We start from the raw sequence: 20,564 nt of genomic DNA on the forward strand, positions 1-20,564 counted from the left end.
AAATATGCTGCCAGTGTTTTAGTTAATTTACAGGACAATGGTTTCTACACTGTAATTCTAAATACAGTTAAATACACTAAAAATAAACAGTACTTTGAAGGTGAAGCTGCTGCCAGTTAATTAATGCAAATATACAGTGAAAAGTTTATATATTACATATACATATACATATATAGTATATCATTTAGGTTTCGGTTTTTCTTAAAACAGCACACATATTGTTAAGTGACCGTAACTATAAGAGCAAGTATCGTACTTAGAATCATGCAATGATTTGAATATGTGGCCTTCTTTTCATTTCTGGTCCATTACTTCCTGATAATTTTCTTTTTCCAAATTCAAATTCAATTCATAGGAACAAGGGGGAAACCCACACCAACAAGTACACTGACAATTGCATAAGTAGCCAGTGCATCTGCATCATATATGAAGCCAACTTAGAATGATATTTACTCCTCATGTGAAATGAGCTATAACCATCTCTTATCCCTCTCTTTACTGCCAAACAAACAATTTTATTGAAAAAACAATATAAAATTTCATAATGTTTTTATTCCCTTTAAAATATATTGCATCACAATCATCCTTTGTGGAGACTGAAAATTTAACAACTTAAGTCATATCGGCCATATCAACTAACCCCTCTTTAAAAGTTTTTTTGGTGTGCTCAATTTGAAGTAAATTAAGGCTATTTCTAACAATGTTAAGTTTCTTCATATTTATCTCCATGGGTGATTGTTTATGAAGTTGTTCTAAATAAGTAAGGTCCTTCTTCAATTGTTAATTTCGCTCAGTAATAGATTTTTTCCTTGCGGATGTATATGAGATCAGCTGTCCTCTAATCACTACTTTAGCTGCGTCCCATATCACTGCAGGAGTGACAGGGGAGGCCGCATTATCCTGCCTATACTGTTCCAGCCATTGTCTAATATTATTACAGGCTTCCGTATTCATAAGAAGCGAAGAATTAAATTTTCAGTACCTGGTTGGATGCACCTCTTGATGCAGGGATAGCCGAAGGGAGACAGGTGCATGGTCTGATATAAGAATGGAGCCTATACTACAAGAAACAACAGAGGATAGAGAAACCTGGGGTAAGAGGAAAAAGTCGAGCCGAGACATGAATGCAATGTAAGTCGCTTTGGATAAAATGTGAATTCCTGACCATAAAGTGTTCCACGTATTAGTACATACCTACCCTCTTGGTCATTATATTGCTCTTTAAATATAAAAGGAAGATTGTTATGGATTAATATTGCTGTCCCCCTCTTATTACTTGTAAAACTTGAAAAATAACCTGCCCTACCCAATCTCTTTTAAGCTTTTTATGCTCCTCACTGGACAGATGGGTTTCCTGTAGCAAAGCCACATCAGCCTTTTCCTTTTTTAAGATGGTAAGGATTCTTTTATGTTTAATTGGATGATCTAAGCCTCTGACATTAAAAGACATCACATTAAGTATGTTAAGACATACATGTCCATATTGTAGTGTATGACCAAAAAAAAAAAAAAAAAGGTTAAAGTATAGAATCTAGAGAACATGGTGAACATCCCTACCCCCTCCGAAAAACTAAAGCTTAGTCCCCAAACGACAAGGCAAATATACGATAGGCCACTAACTAGAACGACCGACAGTTGGGTCCTACAACAACGCGCAATATTTTACATGTGCAAACAATTTTACATTTGAGTCAAATAGAACATAGCTTAACTCCCGTTATTTATATGAGCAAAGAAAACACATTTATATATATTTTGTGAACCAAAAAAACGAATATCGAGCCAAAATCTTGTTTTTTCGTTTTTTTGAACAAAAAAACGACCGTTTTCTGGTTTCTGCTTATTTAATTTCAAATTGAAAAACAAATGATCAAAACGTACACGGACCCTGAATGATGATTGTCTCCCTCTGCTGGACTGAATAGAGCAAACCTCCAGTCAGATCAAACACTTGACACAATCACTCTTGAGGATTGGGAAAGAAACCATGAAGAGACCAGAAGTTACATTGCACAAGACCTGTTAAATCAACAGTCATTTATGCATTTATCATTTACACAATCAGTGCTGCTGAAGGTGCATTTAAACAGAAGAATCTCAATACAAGATGCTTATGATTTAAAATATTTCAACAAAAGTAAATCAACCCTTTGAAAAAAAGTAACTATTTTCATTTTCAGTTTTGAAAGGAACTAGGGGGCAATTCCAGGATTTTTCTAATGGGGCAACACAGCGGGACCAAGAACCAAGTTTTTTTAATGTGAAGTCAGTGAACTAAATAATAATAATAATAACTATATATATATATATATATATATAATTGAACAAAAATATAATAAATTGATTCTCCTGAAAAAAGAAACTAAGTGTGACCCAAAAATGAAGATACTCAGTTTAATTAATTTTAATAAAAAAATAGCTCATTAAAATTGTATAAAAATTAAATACTCCTGTAAAATCTCTTAAAAATTCTAAATAATAAACAAAAATATTATTGAAAAAAAAATATTACATTGATTTTCCTGAAAAAAAAGAAGAAAAAAAAAAACACTTACAGTGTTACATTTCAAGTAGTAAGTGTCTATGCACACAGGAAATAAACTGCTCTGGTCATGTGACAATTTGCACTAATCATGTGAAACTGCACGTATTTAATTGAGACCCTTTATTTTTTTTCCATATTTGCAGGAAGTGCTCTAAAACATCAGTCGGTACGGTTTGTAGAGCTTTATAAACAAATAGACAAATAAAGTTTGTGAACAAACTTTGAAGTTGGCTTAAGAAAGTCTGACCTATTAAATGTAGTTTTAAAAGCTTGCAGTTTGAAGGTGTTCATTTGATGAACTCTGAAGTTTAAATAAGATAGATAGGAATATTAAATAGATAGATAGATAGATAGATAGATAGATAGATAGATAGATAGATAGATAGATAGATAGATAGATAGATAGATAGATAGATAGATAGATAAGAATATTAGATAGATAGATAGATAGATAGATAGATAGATAGATAGATAGATAGATAGATAGATAGATAGATAGGAATTTTAAATAGATAGATAGATAGATGAAGTCAGATTATAGATAGATAGATAAGAAACATTAGATAGATGAGTTTGAATGGATTAGAAATAGTATTGTGATCAGTATGACCTCAATCAACTTTCTTTAGTTAAAAAATGTTTCCCTTCATCTCAGTGGAATAAGATTTGGTGACTTTTCAACATTTTCTATCTGTATTCACATTAAAAAAATAAAATAAAAAAGGGCTTGATTCGGTTGTTCTGAAGGTATGTATTTTTTTTTTTTTTACTAATATGGTCTGAAAATGAATGGGAAATACGAAAAAATCTATATATTTTTTTTAAATTTGTCAAAAAATAATAATAAATCCAGCATAGGTCTGAAAAATTTCACACAGAAATGAAGGCCTGAGACTAGAGCACAAATGCAATGTGGAACGAGCATACTCACTCACGTATGTACACACACACTCTCTTACACACATACCCGCCATTCATATCTGCTTATTGCAGTTGTTGTTTTTAGTTTATTTATTTATTTTTTTTCTTCGTTTTGATTTTATTTACATTTATGTAAAAAAAATTTTTGTGGCATTATTGCAAAAGCGAGCACTTCAAAATACATCAAACAAACAAAAACAAATTCTAACCTTTGGGAAAAATACTGTTTTTAATGTATTTTATAATGTTTCAATATATGATTACAAAATATATATCAGAAAAGTTGAGAGGAGCAGTTGACCACTTCCAGAAAAATGAATGGCTCTCTATGGGCCTCTGCTGGATATATATGGTCATTACACTATTCTTTCAAAATCTGTGATTTCCACAAGTTTTTCTCTAACCACCAGATGGCAGTATTGTACACCTAACACCTAGATCAATATCCAGAAACAATTTAAATTAAATTTAGATCATCATTTATGAGATTTATTCATAACAATTTAATATTTCACATGTAAGCTAATGGTGTAATTGAGGATTTTTGTGGTAAACGGGTACAAAAGTACTTAATATCTCCCAAAACACAGCATTAATGTATAGATGAGAAGTAAACAAACAAAATAAAAAGATATATTATTTGTATGATTAAAAAATTATACATTTTTTACAATTACTCTTTCAATTATACACTTGATTTTGTCTTTCTTGATCACTTTATAACAAATATTGTGTAGATAGACAGATAGATAGATAGATAGATAGATAGATAGATAGATAGATAGATAGATAGATAGATAGATAGATAGATAGATAGACAAACAGACAGATACACAGACAGACAGATAATGGATAGATAAACAGACAGACAGACAGATAAACAGACAGACAGACAGATAAACAGACAGACAGACAGACAGATAGATAGACAGATAGATAGATAGATAGATAGATAGATAGATAGATAGATAGATAGATAGATAGATAGATAGATAGATAGATAGATGAGTTTAAATGGGTTAGAAATAGTACATCAAAGTCTGATACTAGAGCACAAATGCAATGTGGATGAGCTTTATAAATGAAAAACTTGTTTACGGTCACAAGATTAAATGGGTTAACTAATGGCTACAAAAGTATCTCGCCGCATGGGGTCGCCCTCAGTGTTCCTCCGGATCGATGGGTGGCGCTGATGCTTCTTCTGGTCATTCCTGCGCCTCAGTCTGTTTTAAAGAAGAAGACATGGCGTCACGACTCTTCATAAACAGTTACAGGTGAAGATATGAAGATTTTGAGCTGCGATATCAACACAGACATGTTTTTTGGTAAGATCACACTGCTGTCGTTTTCGGATGTGTGTCGTTACCGCTTCAATGACTCCGGCTCTGTTGTCACTCATTATTCGTGTAGATTATTGCAGACATAATGTATACTAACGGCATTAAGCAGTCAACTCCTCCCTTACGTGTTTTATTTTATTATACAGCGTTTTTGACGTTTGAGCATCTAATAATCTTTATATTTACACCACAACCACATCATTTTATCCCTTTATATTATCGTAAGAATAACCCAAAATAACAGGAATGATTTGAACTGGATTCACATTTGATTGCATTTGACAGGTCGTTAATGTGTTTAATATTATACCTGCTGTCGTTGTTATAGAGTATATTTATATTGATATAGTAAAGTTAAATGTTAATGTATTTCATAATGTATATTACATTTAGATACTGTTTAATTATTTATATTGGAATGCGTTTAATATTGGAATGTTTAATTATTATTATTAGAATATGTAGAATTTGTTACAATGACAAAAATAACAATTCATTATCATATGTTTTCTTTTTAACATACTATTTGTATTCCTATTCTCCTTGACAAAAAATGTGGTCTAAGAGTTTTCTTTTTAACATTATGATTTTTAGGATAAAACGCATAGTTAATTATTTACAAACAAAATTTCATGCAGCCTTTCAAATTATATGAAGTCAAAAAACTACTTGCATATTTATTATTACACAGATTAGACACTGCTGTTTAAAATAGTTTTATATGACGTATTGCACACCACACTGCTGGAAATCACGTGTGATCTTTATGAGCTTCTCTGTTGTTTTGTCAGCCTGATTGAGTGTTGAGATGGAAATTATGGCTGTGAATCTGCTGGCCACCTCTCCGTCCCCCTCCACACTCCCTCCGTCTCCCTGTGTGGAGGACCCTGGTTTCCCCTTGTCCTCTCTGGACAGTGAAGACTATGTGTTTGTGGAAGCGCGCCATCCCAACAAAGTGCTGGAAGGCTTGAACAGCTTACGGCTCAATAACGCTTTCTGTGATGTGACTCTGTGCTGCGGAGGGCAGGAGTTTCCCTGTCACCGCATTGTACTGGCCTCCTTCAGCTCTTATTTTCAGGTAATAGTCATTGTTTCTGTCAAAAGGCTGCCTGGTAGGATTAGTTCTTGACCTAAATAATAGCCAGTGGCAAAACATTATCAGATATTTTCATTTTTGAAAATTTTGTTTTCCCAAGTAATAAGTTTAGGTCCACTCCATTCCAGAGAATTCAGCACAGAAAAAAAGGTGCTGTGTCTATGTTAAATGAAAATTAAATGTTAAATTAAGCGAGTCTTTGTTTTAGATCTATTTGTTTATAGATCTAAAACACCCTTTTATATCAGTGGATGTAATTGAAAATTATTGCCAAAAATGAATAAATAAAATGCATACACTCCCAGTCAAAAGTTTTTGAACAGTAAGATTTTTAATATTTTTTTAAAGTCGTCTCTTTTGCTCACCAAGCCTGCATTTATTTGATCCAAAGTACAGTAAAATATATTTACACTATTTAAAATAACTGTTTTGTATTTGAATATATTTTAAAATGTAATTTATTCTTGTGATTTCAAAGCTGAAATTTTAGCGTCATTACTCCAGTCACATGATCCTTCAGAAATCATTCAAATATTCTGATTTGCTGCTCAAAAACATTTATTATTATGATGTTGAAAGTAGAATTTTTTTTTCAGGTTTCTTTGGTGAATAGAAAGTTCAGAGGAACAGCGTTTATCTGAAATGGAAATCATCTTTAACATTATAAATGTCTTTATCATCATCCTTGCTAAATAAAAGTATTCATTTCTATAATTTCTGACTATACTGACTAATGTTACAAAAGCTTTTTATTTCAGATAAATGCTGATCTTTGGATCTTTATATTTATCAAAGAATCCTGAAAAAAAAACAAATGTACTCAGCTGTTTTAAATATTGATTATAATAATACTAAATGTTTCTTGAGCAGCAAACCAGCATAATATAATTTCTGAAGGATCATGTGACACAAAAGACTGGAGTAATGTTACTGTTCAAAAACATTTGACTGGTAGTGTATATTAATCTAAAATGCAACAAAACCTAAAAAGCGAATCTGAATTCGAGATTTCTGCTTGTATAGAAGAGTAAAGTTTAAGTATCTCTTATTATTGTGTCTATTAAATTATTAATATACGTTTAAACTGTTCTTCATGGATCAATAACTCCCTAATCAATGCTTAACATTGTGGTGTTTTGTTGGCGCAGGCCATGTTCTCCACCGACCTGATGGAGTCTCGTCAGGAGCGGGTGGCCATCAACGGAGTGGAGCCCCAGATGATTGGCATGCTGGTGAGCTACGCCTACACGGCCGAGGTGGTGATCTCCAAGGCTAACGTGCAGGCGCTCCTGGCGGCCGCCAATCTGCTGGACGTGATGGCGGTGCGGGAGGCCTGCTGCAGGTTCATGGAGCGCCAGATGGACGAGATAAACTGTGTGGGTATTCACTGCTTCGCCGAGGCGCACTCGTGCCGAGAGCTGGAGCGGCGCAGCATGGAATACATCCAGCAGCACTTCAGCACCGTTTGCCAACAGGTAAGCTTGATCGCAGGAGCATTACACTTTAGATGAGCTCTTAAAGTGATGGTCAGTTACCACAGCAGGTCCTTGTCAGGGTCAGACATGAACTTTTCCAGCAATGGGCACGCATTTTACCATATTTACGTTCATTCCCCTTAAAATCAGCACAGAATGTGCAAAAAAAAAAACAAGTGTCTACTATGTAGAATGAAAAATGTTTGTTAAATTAAATGAGCCTTTATTTCACAAACCCTTTGTTTTTGTTCAAACCCTGAGCCATAAAATTGCCCAAAGCACCCTTTTTTTATCAGTGGGTGTAATTGAAGATGATTAATTCAATATATATAGTTTAATTGTGCAGGGGCATTTTGAATGCACTTTTACCACTGTATCCTGTACTGCAATTATTGGTATTATCAGTGTAAATAGACAAGAACCCTGGACTAACATTACTAGTGAACTTAAGAAAAAAGAGACATGTAGAAAACGGTGTGATTTGTGGAAATTCTCTGAAGTTTTCAGTTTAAAAAAGATGTGACCTATCGAACCTTGAACAAGGCTGAACCTTGACTTATTTAATTATAAATGGGTGACATCATGAGGATTCTAATTGTCCTGAATTTTTTTAAAAGTTAATTATCTCATAAATGTATGTCTTCTTTCTCTTCTGTTTCGCCTCATCAGGAGGAGTTTCTGTCTCTTTGTGCCGATAAACTGACTGAGATCATTTCAAGTGACCATCTAAATGTGCCAAAAGAGGAGACTGTGTTTGAGGCGGCCGTTGTGTGGCTGGAGAAGAGCCCCTCACGCAGACAGAGCTTTGAGAAGGTCAGTAATGAACCATATTAACGTCTTTGTTCTCGTCTTAAGAGACCCAACCAGTGCTAGTTATCTAAGGATCGACTCTTCTCCTTTTAAGTAATACTTTAAGAATTATGTTGCAATCACACTAGACTTTGAGCTCGGCAAATTCAACACGGCAAATAATGAGAAATCCAAAATGTGGAAATATGCAATCTACTCCACTTTCCTGCAATGCTACAAACCTAGTTTGTGTTATTTCAATTCAGCTAAGAAGTCACGCTGTGAAGTATCACTCTTCAAGTGATATGAATTAGCTGGTCAGAGTTGACCAAACCAAACTGTGAACATCTTTGATATGAGCTTGCATTCATGAGTCTTAAGCATTTATGTGCATCTGAATGGAAGTCGGTGGAACAAAAACTGTAGTGTGACCTTCTTTTTAAAGGGGTCATGAACTGTCTTTGTTTTTTATTTGTTTTTTACTTATAATGCAAAAAAACATAATTTAGAAGTAATAGGCTATTTTCTGTCCTGTTTTTAACCCCCCTCATCAGAACGCTCTGTTTGAATAGGCGACGGATTGTAGACTCGGAAGTAACAGCATACATTCATTCCTCATAGATTGGACGCTGCTGTGATTTAGGTTAAAAATGCATAAATAACACAATACATACCAAATGATCTGTAAGAAAAGACAAAGCAATAGTGATCACGTAATGAAAACAGTTACTCACACTTGTGTGTTGCGACATAACTGTCGCATCCAATATATTCGACACAGCATCGTCTTTTAGTTTCAATCTTTCTGAAAATCTTGCTTCGAATCGTGCCTTGTTTGTAAATAAATCCGCTGTAAAATTATGTGAACAAAGGACCGAGTTCTTACTGACACACTCTGGATCTTCATTAAAAGTAAAGTTCATTCATTCTTTCCTCGTGTTGGGATCAGAATGAAGGCAATGCAAGCACTGCCACAACTTGGCACTGCAGAGCATATTTCTGTCTTTGGAGCATCTTTATCGTTTGGTTTTTGCATAGACTTGTTTTCTTGTCATTTACCTACTACATGCACAAATCAGTGGTGGGGCTAAACGGGCAGCGATGTAGAAGCAGGGGTTGATCTTCTTATGTGGAGGCGGTGTTTAGCATAAAGTAGAACATTCCAAAAGCTGTCGTTTGGCAGATTGGCTTCAATATAAGCTGTTTTTAGACTATTGAAAAGTTTTGAGTTCTGAAACTTACAGGATATTTTTATAGCACAATGACCTCTTATATGTCAAAAGATTAAGGGAGTTTTGGTTTCTCAGTTCATGACCCTTTTAATTATAAATCATCAATGGCTAGTTGATATTTGGACTTTTGGCTTAACAACATGTAGTACTTTGGGTTTAAGGGTTTGTTCTTGGGACACCAAGTTAGATAGTATAATCAAAATAACATTTCCCTTATTTTATTGTGTTATTCCTGGTTAGACACTGTGTTAGCATGCACCACGTATTGGTGGTTTTTTGTGTCGTGTTTCTAAGGGAGGTTTGTATTATGATCTCAGTCGAGCGAGTGGGTTCCTCTCACGTGTCAGTGATAGAGCTCCAGCAGATGTCTGGGATTAGCCGCCTTTATGTGTTTTGATGAACTAAGCCTGTGAAAGGTCACATGCTCTGTACAGGCTATGATTATGAAGAAAACAGTCACTTCACAGGGATGTGCGAGAAACGTAAATCTAGCCCTGATTGGATGGGGTCGGATTGCCGTGTTTATATATCATTGTTGCTATGCAGTTATTTAAAGACTAGACCTTAATTACAGCTCTTGAGAAAAGTTCATTGCATATCTCATTGGTATGTAAAGCAATTCTGAATGTACAGGACTGATTTAGTAGCGTTTGCCAAGACAAGTGTCATTTTCGCTATTACTCATAATTTTGTTTAAAGGGACTGTTCACTCAAAAATCTAAATTCGGTTATACTCACCCTCATGTCGCTTCAAAACCATAATACTTCAAAACACAAATATGTCTTTAATGAAAGCTGAGAGACTTCGGTTCCTCCATTGAAAGTTCTTGCAACCAAAACTTTGATGCTTCAAAAAGTTCATGAACATAAAAGTAATCCGTATGTATTAAAGGGATAGTTCACCCTGAAATGAAAATTCTGTCATTAATTACTCACCCTCATGTCGAAAAAAAAAAAAAAAAAAAACTAAACGACTTTATTCAACAATTCTTCTCCTCTGCGTCACCCTATTGCATTATGGGATAAAGTATTCTATTGAGTAGCTATGCTGGATTGTATCCTGCACTGAAATGAATTAAGTTTTCATTTAGTAGACATTTTATAATAAAAAGGATAAGTTCATAGTCACTTATTGGCCTCATTATTCAGGCTCTCCATAAAACAAACAAAACAAGCCCTATGATTTACTAAAATAATACATTATACTTGTTATACATATTTAATGGTTGTAGATTACTTGTTAATTGAATTTAATAGATTGCACTTTTCAGATTGAAACAATTGGTTTGGCAGATTTAAGGTTTCTCCCATCACCAGGTTCTGGAGCACATCAGGCTGCCCCTCATCAGTCCGTACTACATTCACGACGTCATCGAGACTCAGGATGTTGTGAAGGAATCGCTCAAGTGCCAGAAGCTGATCTCTGAGGCCAAGGACTATTTACTGCTGCAGGACCGCAGAGGAGAGCTGTACAGCCCCCGAGCACGACCTCGACGCTCAACAGGTGGCCGCAGTCTCTCTATCGCTAAACCATTCCTGCTACAACGACTTATACATGCCTTATGGGCACTTCTACACTGTCAGCTACATCTGAGCCAATCCCCTTTTAACTGTGTTTTTTTGTCATTGTTATAAGACCGCTAGGATGAGCTAAATGAAGTTTGTTACCATTGACGACTGAGTGATTAGAATGAGAACAAATATTTAATGTGTATTTTTACTCCTTATTACCTCCCACATTCAGAATAGTCATAGAAACATAGAAGCTCTGAAAGAAATCCAAAAGAAATTCATAGCTCTTATATTTGCTCTTGATATTCTCTCAACCAACACGAACTGAGGTGCATCATCTGGAGAAGGCCCCGTGTCTTGATGACTGTAATCATCCGGTGGCTGCTGTGTGTTTGTCTCTGTCAGGCACAGCTGAGGTGATTGTGACCGTAGGAGGAGAGGATGATAAGGTTGTGCTGCGCAGCGTGGAGAGTTTCGATCCCCTCACCAGCCAGTGGAAGAGTCTGGCCTGCCTGCCCTTCGCTGTCAGTAAACACGGCTTAGTCGTGTCTGGTGAGTGTGTTGAGGATGTGACATCGTGTGACATTCAACTTCCTGAGTCAGTCGCTCAGTGATGTTCTTAGTTGATAAATAGGGCTGGCGGTGTATTCATTATATATTCATGCATAGAAGAACACAAATGACTCAGTGATTTAAACTAGTTTAAAGCCGGATGAAACCGCGCTGACAAACAGGAGAAAAACTGCACAATAATACAGTCAGAAGGCTTTTGAGTCTACATGGATTTACTGTAGTAACGCTAACTGGTAATCATGGTATTATGGCAGAAATGTGGGATAATCATATATAATTTTATTATATTAGTAATATAGACATGTATTCAATGTATTAAAGGAGTAGTGGAATATAATTGCAGGGTTTTTATGATTTTAATCTATAGCTTTTGTGCATTTATATTAAATGTATTTAGATTACTGTTTTTCATAAATAGAAACCATTTAGTTATATTTTTACTGTCGTATTAAGGTGCTATATGTCTGGTTTTAACTGTGGTTATCGTGATCTGAATGTATGTTATTATGAAAGACCAGTGGTCAAAGAGTAATTGTTTCACCTAGTTCTATTAAAATTTTAAGATTTTTTTTTTAAATCAGTTGGCAGCACTAGTTTCACCATATAACAATGGGATTGTTGCAATTATAGATGTTACTGTTTGTGATAATGAACGTAAATTTACATCTGAATCCGAACTCAAGCTATTGTCAAATGTGCGTTTCTAAGAGATAAATAAAGTAGCATTATTAATATTGCAAACTTTGATACGCGTCATCAAAGTCAGGCAACACAAACCTGTTTCATGATTTGAAACAATATCACTTAACATGCAAAAACTAAGAAATAAATTTTTCTATTAAGAGGGTTATTTTGTTTGATTATTTTCTTAATTTGTTTTGTCTGACCATAAAGAGTTGTTTAAAACCATGATTAATGGTCTGGTTTCTACAACATTCGCTTAGGAGCAAAAATCTGCCTTTAAACCTGAAAGAAATAAAAATTTTAAATTTATCGTGATAATAATTGATATCGACTGATTTATTGTTTTTTTTGTTGTTTTTGTGGCCATATCGCCCAGCCCTATTGTTATATTGGTTCATATAAATGAACATGAATAAATATTATCCTTGTGTTCATTATGTGAAAACATATCTGTTTTAAGTAGATTTTTACTGTATACTTGCATGAAAAATTAGGAAACTGTTTGCAAGTAAATACTTGAATATCATGAGATTTACACTATTGTTCAAGAGTTTTATTTTTTTATGCATGCCAGAACTCCATTTGCTTGATCAGAAATACAGTAAAACTCTGAAACATTACTATAATTTAAAAAATATCTGTTTTTTTATTTAAATATATTTTAAACTATAATTTATTCCTGTGATCAAAGCTGAGTTTTCAGTATCATTACTCCAGTCTTCAGTGTCACATGATCCTTCAGAAACCATTCTAATATGCTGATTTGCCGCCCAAAAAACATTTCTTATTATTAGCAATGTTGAAATCAGACATGCTGCTTAATATTTTTGTGGAAACAGTGGTACAATTTTTTTTTTTTTTCAGGATACTTTGATGAAACAGCATTTATTAGAAAAACTAATCTTTTCTAGTGTTATTAAAAAAAAATAATCTGTCTGACCCCAAACTTTTAAAATGTAAATGAGCTGTTTACCAAGCCTTTAAGTGCCAGTGGTCAGAAATGCCATGTTTTTCTTGGTCTGAATTGCGTTTGTTTATTCAGGCTCCATGCTGTATTTGGCTGGCGGTGAGTTTCCAGACGGCTCGGCCAGTCGAGAGATGTGGCGCTATGACCCGTGTTTTGACTCCTGGACAGAGATGGCACCCATGAACGTGGCTAGATCAGAACTGGGTAAGGACCACCAAATTTGTATAAACATTTACAAAAGAGCAGGTGGTTTATGCTGCATTCCATTCAGTTCCAAAAGATGGGTTTCCAAAGTGTCAAAGTTACATAATAAAAACCTTTTAGCAAATGTTTCCTCTGTTCACACACCTTTAGAACAATTCTCCTCAATTTGGTTGCAAGGAAATGTTTTTGTTGCCTGTAAAACACCTGCAGAGCTAATGGTAGCATTGCCATTTTTGATTTTCACATCATTTTCCAAATATCAGAAAACTGAATGCTTTCATGTTCAGAAATTGGCGGACTTAAGTAGGACTATCCCACATCCAACTTGGATGGAACACAGCATTTCAGCTCACCCTATTGTTTGGAAACAAACAAGACCCTGTTGTTTCAAAAATGTAAATAAACAAGAATCTACAAGAGCGTTGTGCTGTTTTTCAGGGTTGGTGATGTTGGATGGATATGTGTTCGCTGTGGGCGGCTGGGAAGGCCGTTCTCGTCTGGACTCTGTTGAGTGTTATAATCCTCAGACAAACACATGGCAGTTTATGGAATCGGTCAAGATGGCGGTCACCAGTCCGGCTGTGGTGGCGCTGGATGGATTACTCTATGTGACAGGTAACAGGTTTGCTCTAACATAAGCTCCAGACACTGTTGTAGAATGAACGCTTGATTCCAGTAGGGCTGCACGATATATTGCATGCAATTTGTTATGCACATCTCGTCTGTAAAGCCGGTTCTGTGATTAGTAATAAATCTCCATCACCTGTTTTCAAATGGAGCGGCATTTAATACACAGAGCCGTAGTTCACCGGCAAGCTAGATTCCAGAATATTCCAGGTTAGATACACCTGTATGGACAGCATGTGGCTTGATGTTGTTTACCACAGAAAATAATGTAAATACAGATAATTTCCATAATGACCAGCGCAATCTACCAAGAGCAGCGCAAATTACCGCCTGTTTTAAGACATGCTTTTTTGGGGCGTTAAATAATGGCACAAACACCAGTAATTTGATAAACGCAAGCGTTAGTAAATCGCGTTGCATGATTCATTTGAATTCTCTCCTCCCATAAATTGTGTCTGAAAGGGAAACTCCTTCAAATGCATACAGGTACAAAAATAACTGTCCGTGCCTTTTTAGCGCTAATTCTTCACTGTGTAAATCCTGACAGTACTATTTTAATGTCAAAAGACGGTTTGTGCTGACGCAAGCTGTTAGTAAATCTGGCACATAGACTATAAATATCTAAAAGGCGTGCTGGTTACACTTCCAATCAATGTTAGTAGCGCAAAAATGACATGCTTCTCAATATTCTTAAATAGAATATATCTGAATGATTGATAACTATAACAATCCAATATATTTTATTACTCATTTTGGGATGCTGATTACATTAATAGTGCCTGTTTTACATATTAAAATATTAACATTTCACAGATTTTTTTTGTGAAAAACTGTACATAATAGAACGTTTTTACTGATTTTTGTACTCAGCATCATGAAATTAGGTAATACTTGGCCTTTTTGCAAATCATCAGTTTTTTTTCTTTTTTTATTTGATGATTTTTTTTTCAAGAGATATGTAATATTAAAGACTATAGAAATACAAAGACGGTTCACTTCTATACTTATGAATGGGAGAAACTGCAATGTGCAATATGGCAGAATAGTCCTGCCTTCTAAATGAAAGAGCCAATCGCTGATTGGTAAAGTCATTGTGCCACTGCAGAGGCTGTTAAGCCCTGTTAACACCAAAAACGATAACTGTAAAGATAACGATAAAGATATGGTTCTAAAAATCATTCTCAATATTAAAGAATAGCACCGTCCACACCACAACTATAACGATAAAGGCACAGAGAAACGATATCTTTGGAATCACTTTCAGAACGATTTTTTTCCAGCTGATGAACGAAACAAACATTGACAGCCAATCAGAATCCATCCTGCTGAGCTGGAGAATTTAAAGCGGCAGACGCGAGTGCGCTTGGAATAAACAGACGATATCTTCCACTGGTGTGGACGCTAATATCGTTATCTTTATAGTTATTGTTCTTGGTGTGAACGGGGCTTAAGAAGCTCCGGTTCCCATAGAAACCTGAGGCTGGACCAGCCGTTGTGCATGCACAGTCATTAGCGCATTGGGACTACGTATGCGCATTGACTGGTCTAGCTTGAAAAATAAGCTTTTTGAGGATAAGAAACAACATTCATGGGGCAGTTAATTTCAAATTTTGTTGCTGATTTGAAAAATGTAATTTAATTGTGAGTTCATAGCACATTTTTTGAGATTTCAGGATTCCCCCATTCATTTAGATAGACTTGGTCATGTTTGAGCTGCCCGGAGGCATTGCAAATATGGCCGCCGGGTAAACAGACTTTCCTTGAAAGGGACTTTGGTAATATTCCCTTCTGAAACCACAGGTGGTGCTGTTTTAGAAGATGGCGACGGCACAAACTTGGCGCAAGCGTACAACCCTAAAACATGCGTGTGGACCGAGGTGGCACCCATGCAGATCGCCCGCTCTGGATCTGCTGCCTGCATCCTGAAGGGCAAGATATACGTCATAGGTGAATATGGAAGCTTTTATTTCATTATTTGTTTGAGTCTTATCCTGTAGAGCAGTGGATCACAGTTGTTCCTCTCTAGGCGGCTGGCATGCTTCCACCGAGAACACGGATAAGGTGGAGTGCTACGACCCCAAGACCAACAAGTGGACCATGTGTGCTCCAATGAAGGAGAGACGCTATCGACCCGGCGTGGCGGTGGTGGATGGAAAGATTTATGTTTTAGGAGGAGAGGAGGGATGGGACAGGTAAGAGAGGCTACACTAGAGCCCATCTACTGGCTGTTTTGGCCCATCCTCAAAGAAGTTGAGTATGTCCAGCTCTCACTGGCTACGTTTACATGCAACCAAATAATCTGCTTGTAATCGGATTGACGGCTCAATCAGACTGAAAAGCCTTCATGTAAACACCTTAATCGATCCAATTGAGCTCGATCCGATTGAAGGGGGTGGTTTATTCCTTTTCTAATTCAATTGAGAGCGCATGTAAACACTTGATCGGATTGAACCCCGAAACTGAAAGGACTGCGCATGTGCAATGACGCAGAAATAGCATAATGATGTGCGGAACGAGCGGTTCTTCATTTTGAATAAAGTGTTGTATAAATGTGTGTGCTGTCATTTATAAAACTCTCCTTTCACTCACTGAAGTGGAACAGGACAACCTCCCACCAGTTCTTGTTTCGGATTTCGGATTCGGCATTTTTACTGCGCGATAAATATGAGCAGAACGGCACTGCGGTTTATATGCAGTGTTGGGTTAGTTACTCAAAGAATGTAATATATTACTAGTTACTCCTTTCAAAAGTAATATTGTTACTTATTACTTTCTGGCAACAGTAATTAGTTACACTACTAGTTACATTACTTTTTATTCACGCCCCACAGAAGTTGTAACTGTGTATCTTCCAGATAAAATTCTTCTAGAATGTCACTAACAACATATTTCTGCCTCATCATTTGAATCACCAAAATCCACATTGGATCACAGTCAGAAGTTATTACAAACACTCAATAGTGATTGATAGTGGCATTCAGGTAGAAGTGTTGTATTCATCTCATTAATTGTCATGTGTAGCTTGAAGTAATTTTTCCGTTACCCATATGCGATTAAATTTCATTATGTATTTTATCAAATCACATGAAAGAAAGATGTAAGAAACTGTTTAATTTTCCAAAAATATTTTTTATTATATTAATATAATGTACCACATGCTGATCAGAGGGATGTAATGCCAGAGTAAAGTACAGCCACAACTTACACAACAGATCTTTTTTTCCTGACAAAATCAATATAAAGCAATATTTCTATCTGCTGAATGTAAGCTTTTCCATATTCTGAGCTTGCCTGCTGCGCTGGGGACATCACATGCATGTGAGTCGTGAAAATTATGAAAATAAAATAAATAAATTATTTGATTGTTAGATTTGAAATCAGCAGGGTTGAGGCATCAAAAGTAACTACTGCAAAAAGTAATATTATTACAGTAACTAAATTACTAGTAACTAGTTACTGCCCAACACTGTTTATATGTATATTTATCCAGAAATGGATAAATAGTAATTCTGCTGTTAAAAACAAATAAAGAAACCGTGTAAGAGAGTGTGCAAACAGTGAGAAACTCTATATGTGTGCAGTGTGCGCAAGTAAAAATAATCAAGTCCGATTTGAAGCTTGTGACATATAAAGGGTGGGAAAAAAGTTTTCAGAAGTTTTTTTTTTTTTTTTCTTGGAAATTAATAGTTTAATAGTTAAATAGTTTAATAATTAATAGTTTGTTTGTTTGTTTACAGTGCTGGGTCATAAACTGCATTTTGTATATTTTATTTTAATTTCTTTTAATTAATAACAGTATACAAACTGTGATAAGAACATACAAGCACATATCAATTCAACTTCCCCTCGACCCTCCCTCACCCACACAGTCTCATTAAAACAGGGTACATAATGGATAGAAAAATCAACAGAAACCCAAAGGAATCATAAAACACAAATTCCAGCAATCAAGAAAGTGAAAGAAAAAAATCAAATAAAAATAGTGTAAAGGCATTTATTCCAAGTCCTGATTGTTGTTTTGTGCAATATACTTGGAGATCTTCTCAGCAGCTGTAGTCCAGATCCTTTAGACGTAGCTGAAGATGGTATAATAAAATGAAATGGTGAAAATGGTACAATTCTCCAGCTGTGATCCTTGGAGAGTCTTTAGCCGCTCAAACTCTCCTTCTCACCATGCATTAGGACAATATAGACATGTCCTCTTCCAGGCAGATTTGTAGCATCTTTAGTTGACTGGAACCTCTTAATTATTGCCCTGATGGGGGAAATGGGGATTTTTAATGCTTTAGCTCTTTTCTCACAGCCACTTTCTAAATTTGTGAGGTTCAACAATCTTTTGCTGCACATCTGAACTATATTCTTAGGGTTTACTCCTTGTGATGGATGATTAAGGGAATTTGGCCTTTTGTGTTCCTCATATTTATAATCCTGTGGAACAGGAAGTCATGGGTGGACAATTTCATGTTCCTAGTCACCCTGGTGTGATAAATACAAATATGAATGGGAATATACTTCATATTAGATATTTTAATCATAAGAATTTTGTAATGTTTTTTTTTTCACTTTTTTTTTACTTCAATTAAAGGTTAGACTTTTTTAATCGTTTTTAAATGAAAGATCAAATGGATAAACAATGCAGACTTATTTTCACAGCCTTCTTTTGATCATATTTACCAAGGGTATGAATAATTTTGAGCACAACTGTATGTTCGCTGTCTATTAAGTGTTTCTGACCGAACGGACTTCCCCTGCAGGTATCATGACACTATAGAGCGGTACTGTGAAGAGTCGGACCGCTGGGAGCTCGTCGGAGAAATGCCCACCAGCCGCAGCTGGCTGAGCTGCGTCTCGCTGCAGCTCCGGAAGGACACTCACGTGGGCAGCTGCCCCGGCACTGCCTTGGAGACGGAGTTTCCCGTGGACTGAGAGAACCGGGGCTCCACCTGCATCACTGCCGGCCGGGACAAAAGACAGGGGGCAGCTTTCAGAGAGCCCCGCTCCACGAGAGCTATTTAAGGAACGGAAAAGGTCCGACCCAAATGCTGGAGGGTCTTCAGAAAATACTCATGTCATAAGCTATGCTTTCTCCAGTCTGACCCTCTGCCACGGTGTGAGGCTGGATGGATTGAGATCTGTGGTGTGTGTGTGTGTGTGTGTGTGTGTGTGAGAGAGCCGCCATCCCAGAGTCTCCACAGTATCAGTTCAATGTGATGTTCAAGTGACGTACAGGGTTCCTTCCATGCGCTGAGCACCTCATGATTGTGACTTGTAAAAGTACTTTGTTCTCTAACAGTGTTGTAGTGAAATGTTTTGTAATTTTTGTATGGTGATTTTTTGTTGTTGTTTTTGTATTTATTAGAAGTTTTCTGTTGAGATTTATGGAGTTACTTGCACAGATACACTGAAACATGTTAACTGACTTTCTTTAAAGGGATAGTTCACCAAAAATTATGTCGTCATTTCCTCACCCTCAAGTTATGTATGAGTTTTTCTTTTATTGAGCACACAATGATAGTAACCAGTTTCTGGTCAATGGGGACCAGAAACTGTTTGGTTACCAACATTCTTCAAATGATCTTATTTTGTTTTCAACAGACGAAAGAAATTCATACATGTTTGGAATAACTTGAGGGTGAGTAAATGATGATTTAAGGTGAACTATCCCTTTAAAACCATAATTAGTCTTCATATTGTGCAGAGTATGTATGTATACCCAAATAACCTTCTACATTTGCCAAAATGTTAAGCATACAACTGAGCACAGTGCACTGGGTACTGTATCCCACAATGCAATGTGTTCAGCTTGATCGTCCACAGTATGAAGAATGAATTACAGCTGCAATTTTACAATCTTTCCTTGACTCATTATTTGTTTGCTTTTCTTAAATACTTCTTTAGCTAAGACGGAGTTAAAAAGGAATAATATAAATGACAAGCGGTTCATGCATATGTATACAATATGTGAATCAGATTCCTAAATGTGTGGTTCTTATTACAATCTGAAATCAGACTGGATTCTCTCGTATGTAAAACTCTATTTGTGATGTGATCTCAATTCTGACACATTACATAACCGTTAAGGTCAGTACAATTTTTTTTTTTTAAAGAAATTAACTTTTATTCAGCAAGGATGCATTAAATTAATTAAAAGTGACAGTAAAGGCATTAATGGTGTCACAAAAGATTTACATTTTAAATAAATGCTGCGGTTTTAAATTTACTATTCATCAAAGAATCCTGAAAAAAAAATATTTTCCACAATAAATATGAAGCAGGACTACGGTTTTCAACATTGCTAATAATCAGAAATGTTTTTTGAACAGCAAAAAATTAAAAAATTAAAATTAAAATGATTTCTGAAGGATCATGTGACACTGAAGACTGGCGTAATGATGCTGAAAATTGAGCTTTAACATGAAAACTTCAATTTAATACATTTTAAAATATAAAATCAAAATTGTAATTTTTTACAATTTTATTGTTACTGTATTTTTAATCAAATAAATGCAGCCTTGGAGAGCCTAAGAGATTTCTTTCAAAAACAACTGACTGAACCCAACATTTTTAACAATAGCGTACAATCGCTAGCGAAGCACGTA

General features: G+C 35.6%; 1 protein-coding gene across 2 annotated transcripts; it reads left to right on the forward strand.

Moving 5' to 3' along the window:
• The first annotated feature begins 4,634 nt into the window (after positions 1-4,634).
• Positions 4,635-19,817, forward strand: si:ch211-256e16.3 (kelch-like protein 20). 2 transcript variants are annotated; one of them, XM_058770589.1, is made up of 11 exons: positions 4,635-4,791; positions 5,598-5,884; positions 7,051-7,377; positions 8,047-8,190; positions 10,716-10,902; positions 11,316-11,462; positions 13,210-13,338; positions 13,777-13,953; positions 15,766-15,912; positions 15,992-16,157; positions 18,720-19,817. In XM_058770589.1, the coding sequence occupies exons 2-11, from the start codon at positions 5,615-5,617 to the stop codon at positions 18,889-18,891; spliced, it is 1,866 nt and encodes a 621-aa protein (XP_058626572.1). In that variant the 5' UTR covers positions 4,635-4,791; positions 5,598-5,614; the 3' UTR covers positions 18,892-19,817. The 2 variants fall into 2 exon arrangements, with proteins under 2 accessions (XP_058626572.1, XP_058626573.1); XM_058770590.1 differs by lacking the exon at positions 4,635-4,791 and adding an exon at positions 6,003-6,052 and having other exon boundaries at positions 5,745-5,884.
• The last annotated feature ends 747 nt before the right edge of the window (positions 19,818-20,564 follow it).

This window comes from Onychostoma macrolepis, chromosome 03 (assembly GCF_012432095.1).
Source record: "Onychostoma macrolepis isolate SWU-2019 chromosome 03, ASM1243209v1, whole genome shotgun sequence".
Lineage (NCBI taxonomy): Eukaryota > Metazoa > Chordata > Actinopteri > Cypriniformes > Cyprinidae > Onychostoma > Onychostoma macrolepis.

Coding starts and splice junctions, on each gene's coding strand:
- si:ch211-256e16.3 (XM_058770589.1), top strand. CDS start 5,615: ATGGAAATTATGGCTGTGAATCTGCTGGCCACCTCTCCGTCCCCCTCC. Junction 10,903..11,315: donor ACGACCTCGACGCTCAACAG/GTGGCCGCAGTC, acceptor TGTCTCTGTCAG/GCACAGCTGAGGTGATTGTG. Junction 15,913..15,991: donor GGGCAAGATATACGTCATAG/GTGAATATGGAA, acceptor GTTCCTCTCTAG/GCGGCTGGCATGCTTCCACC.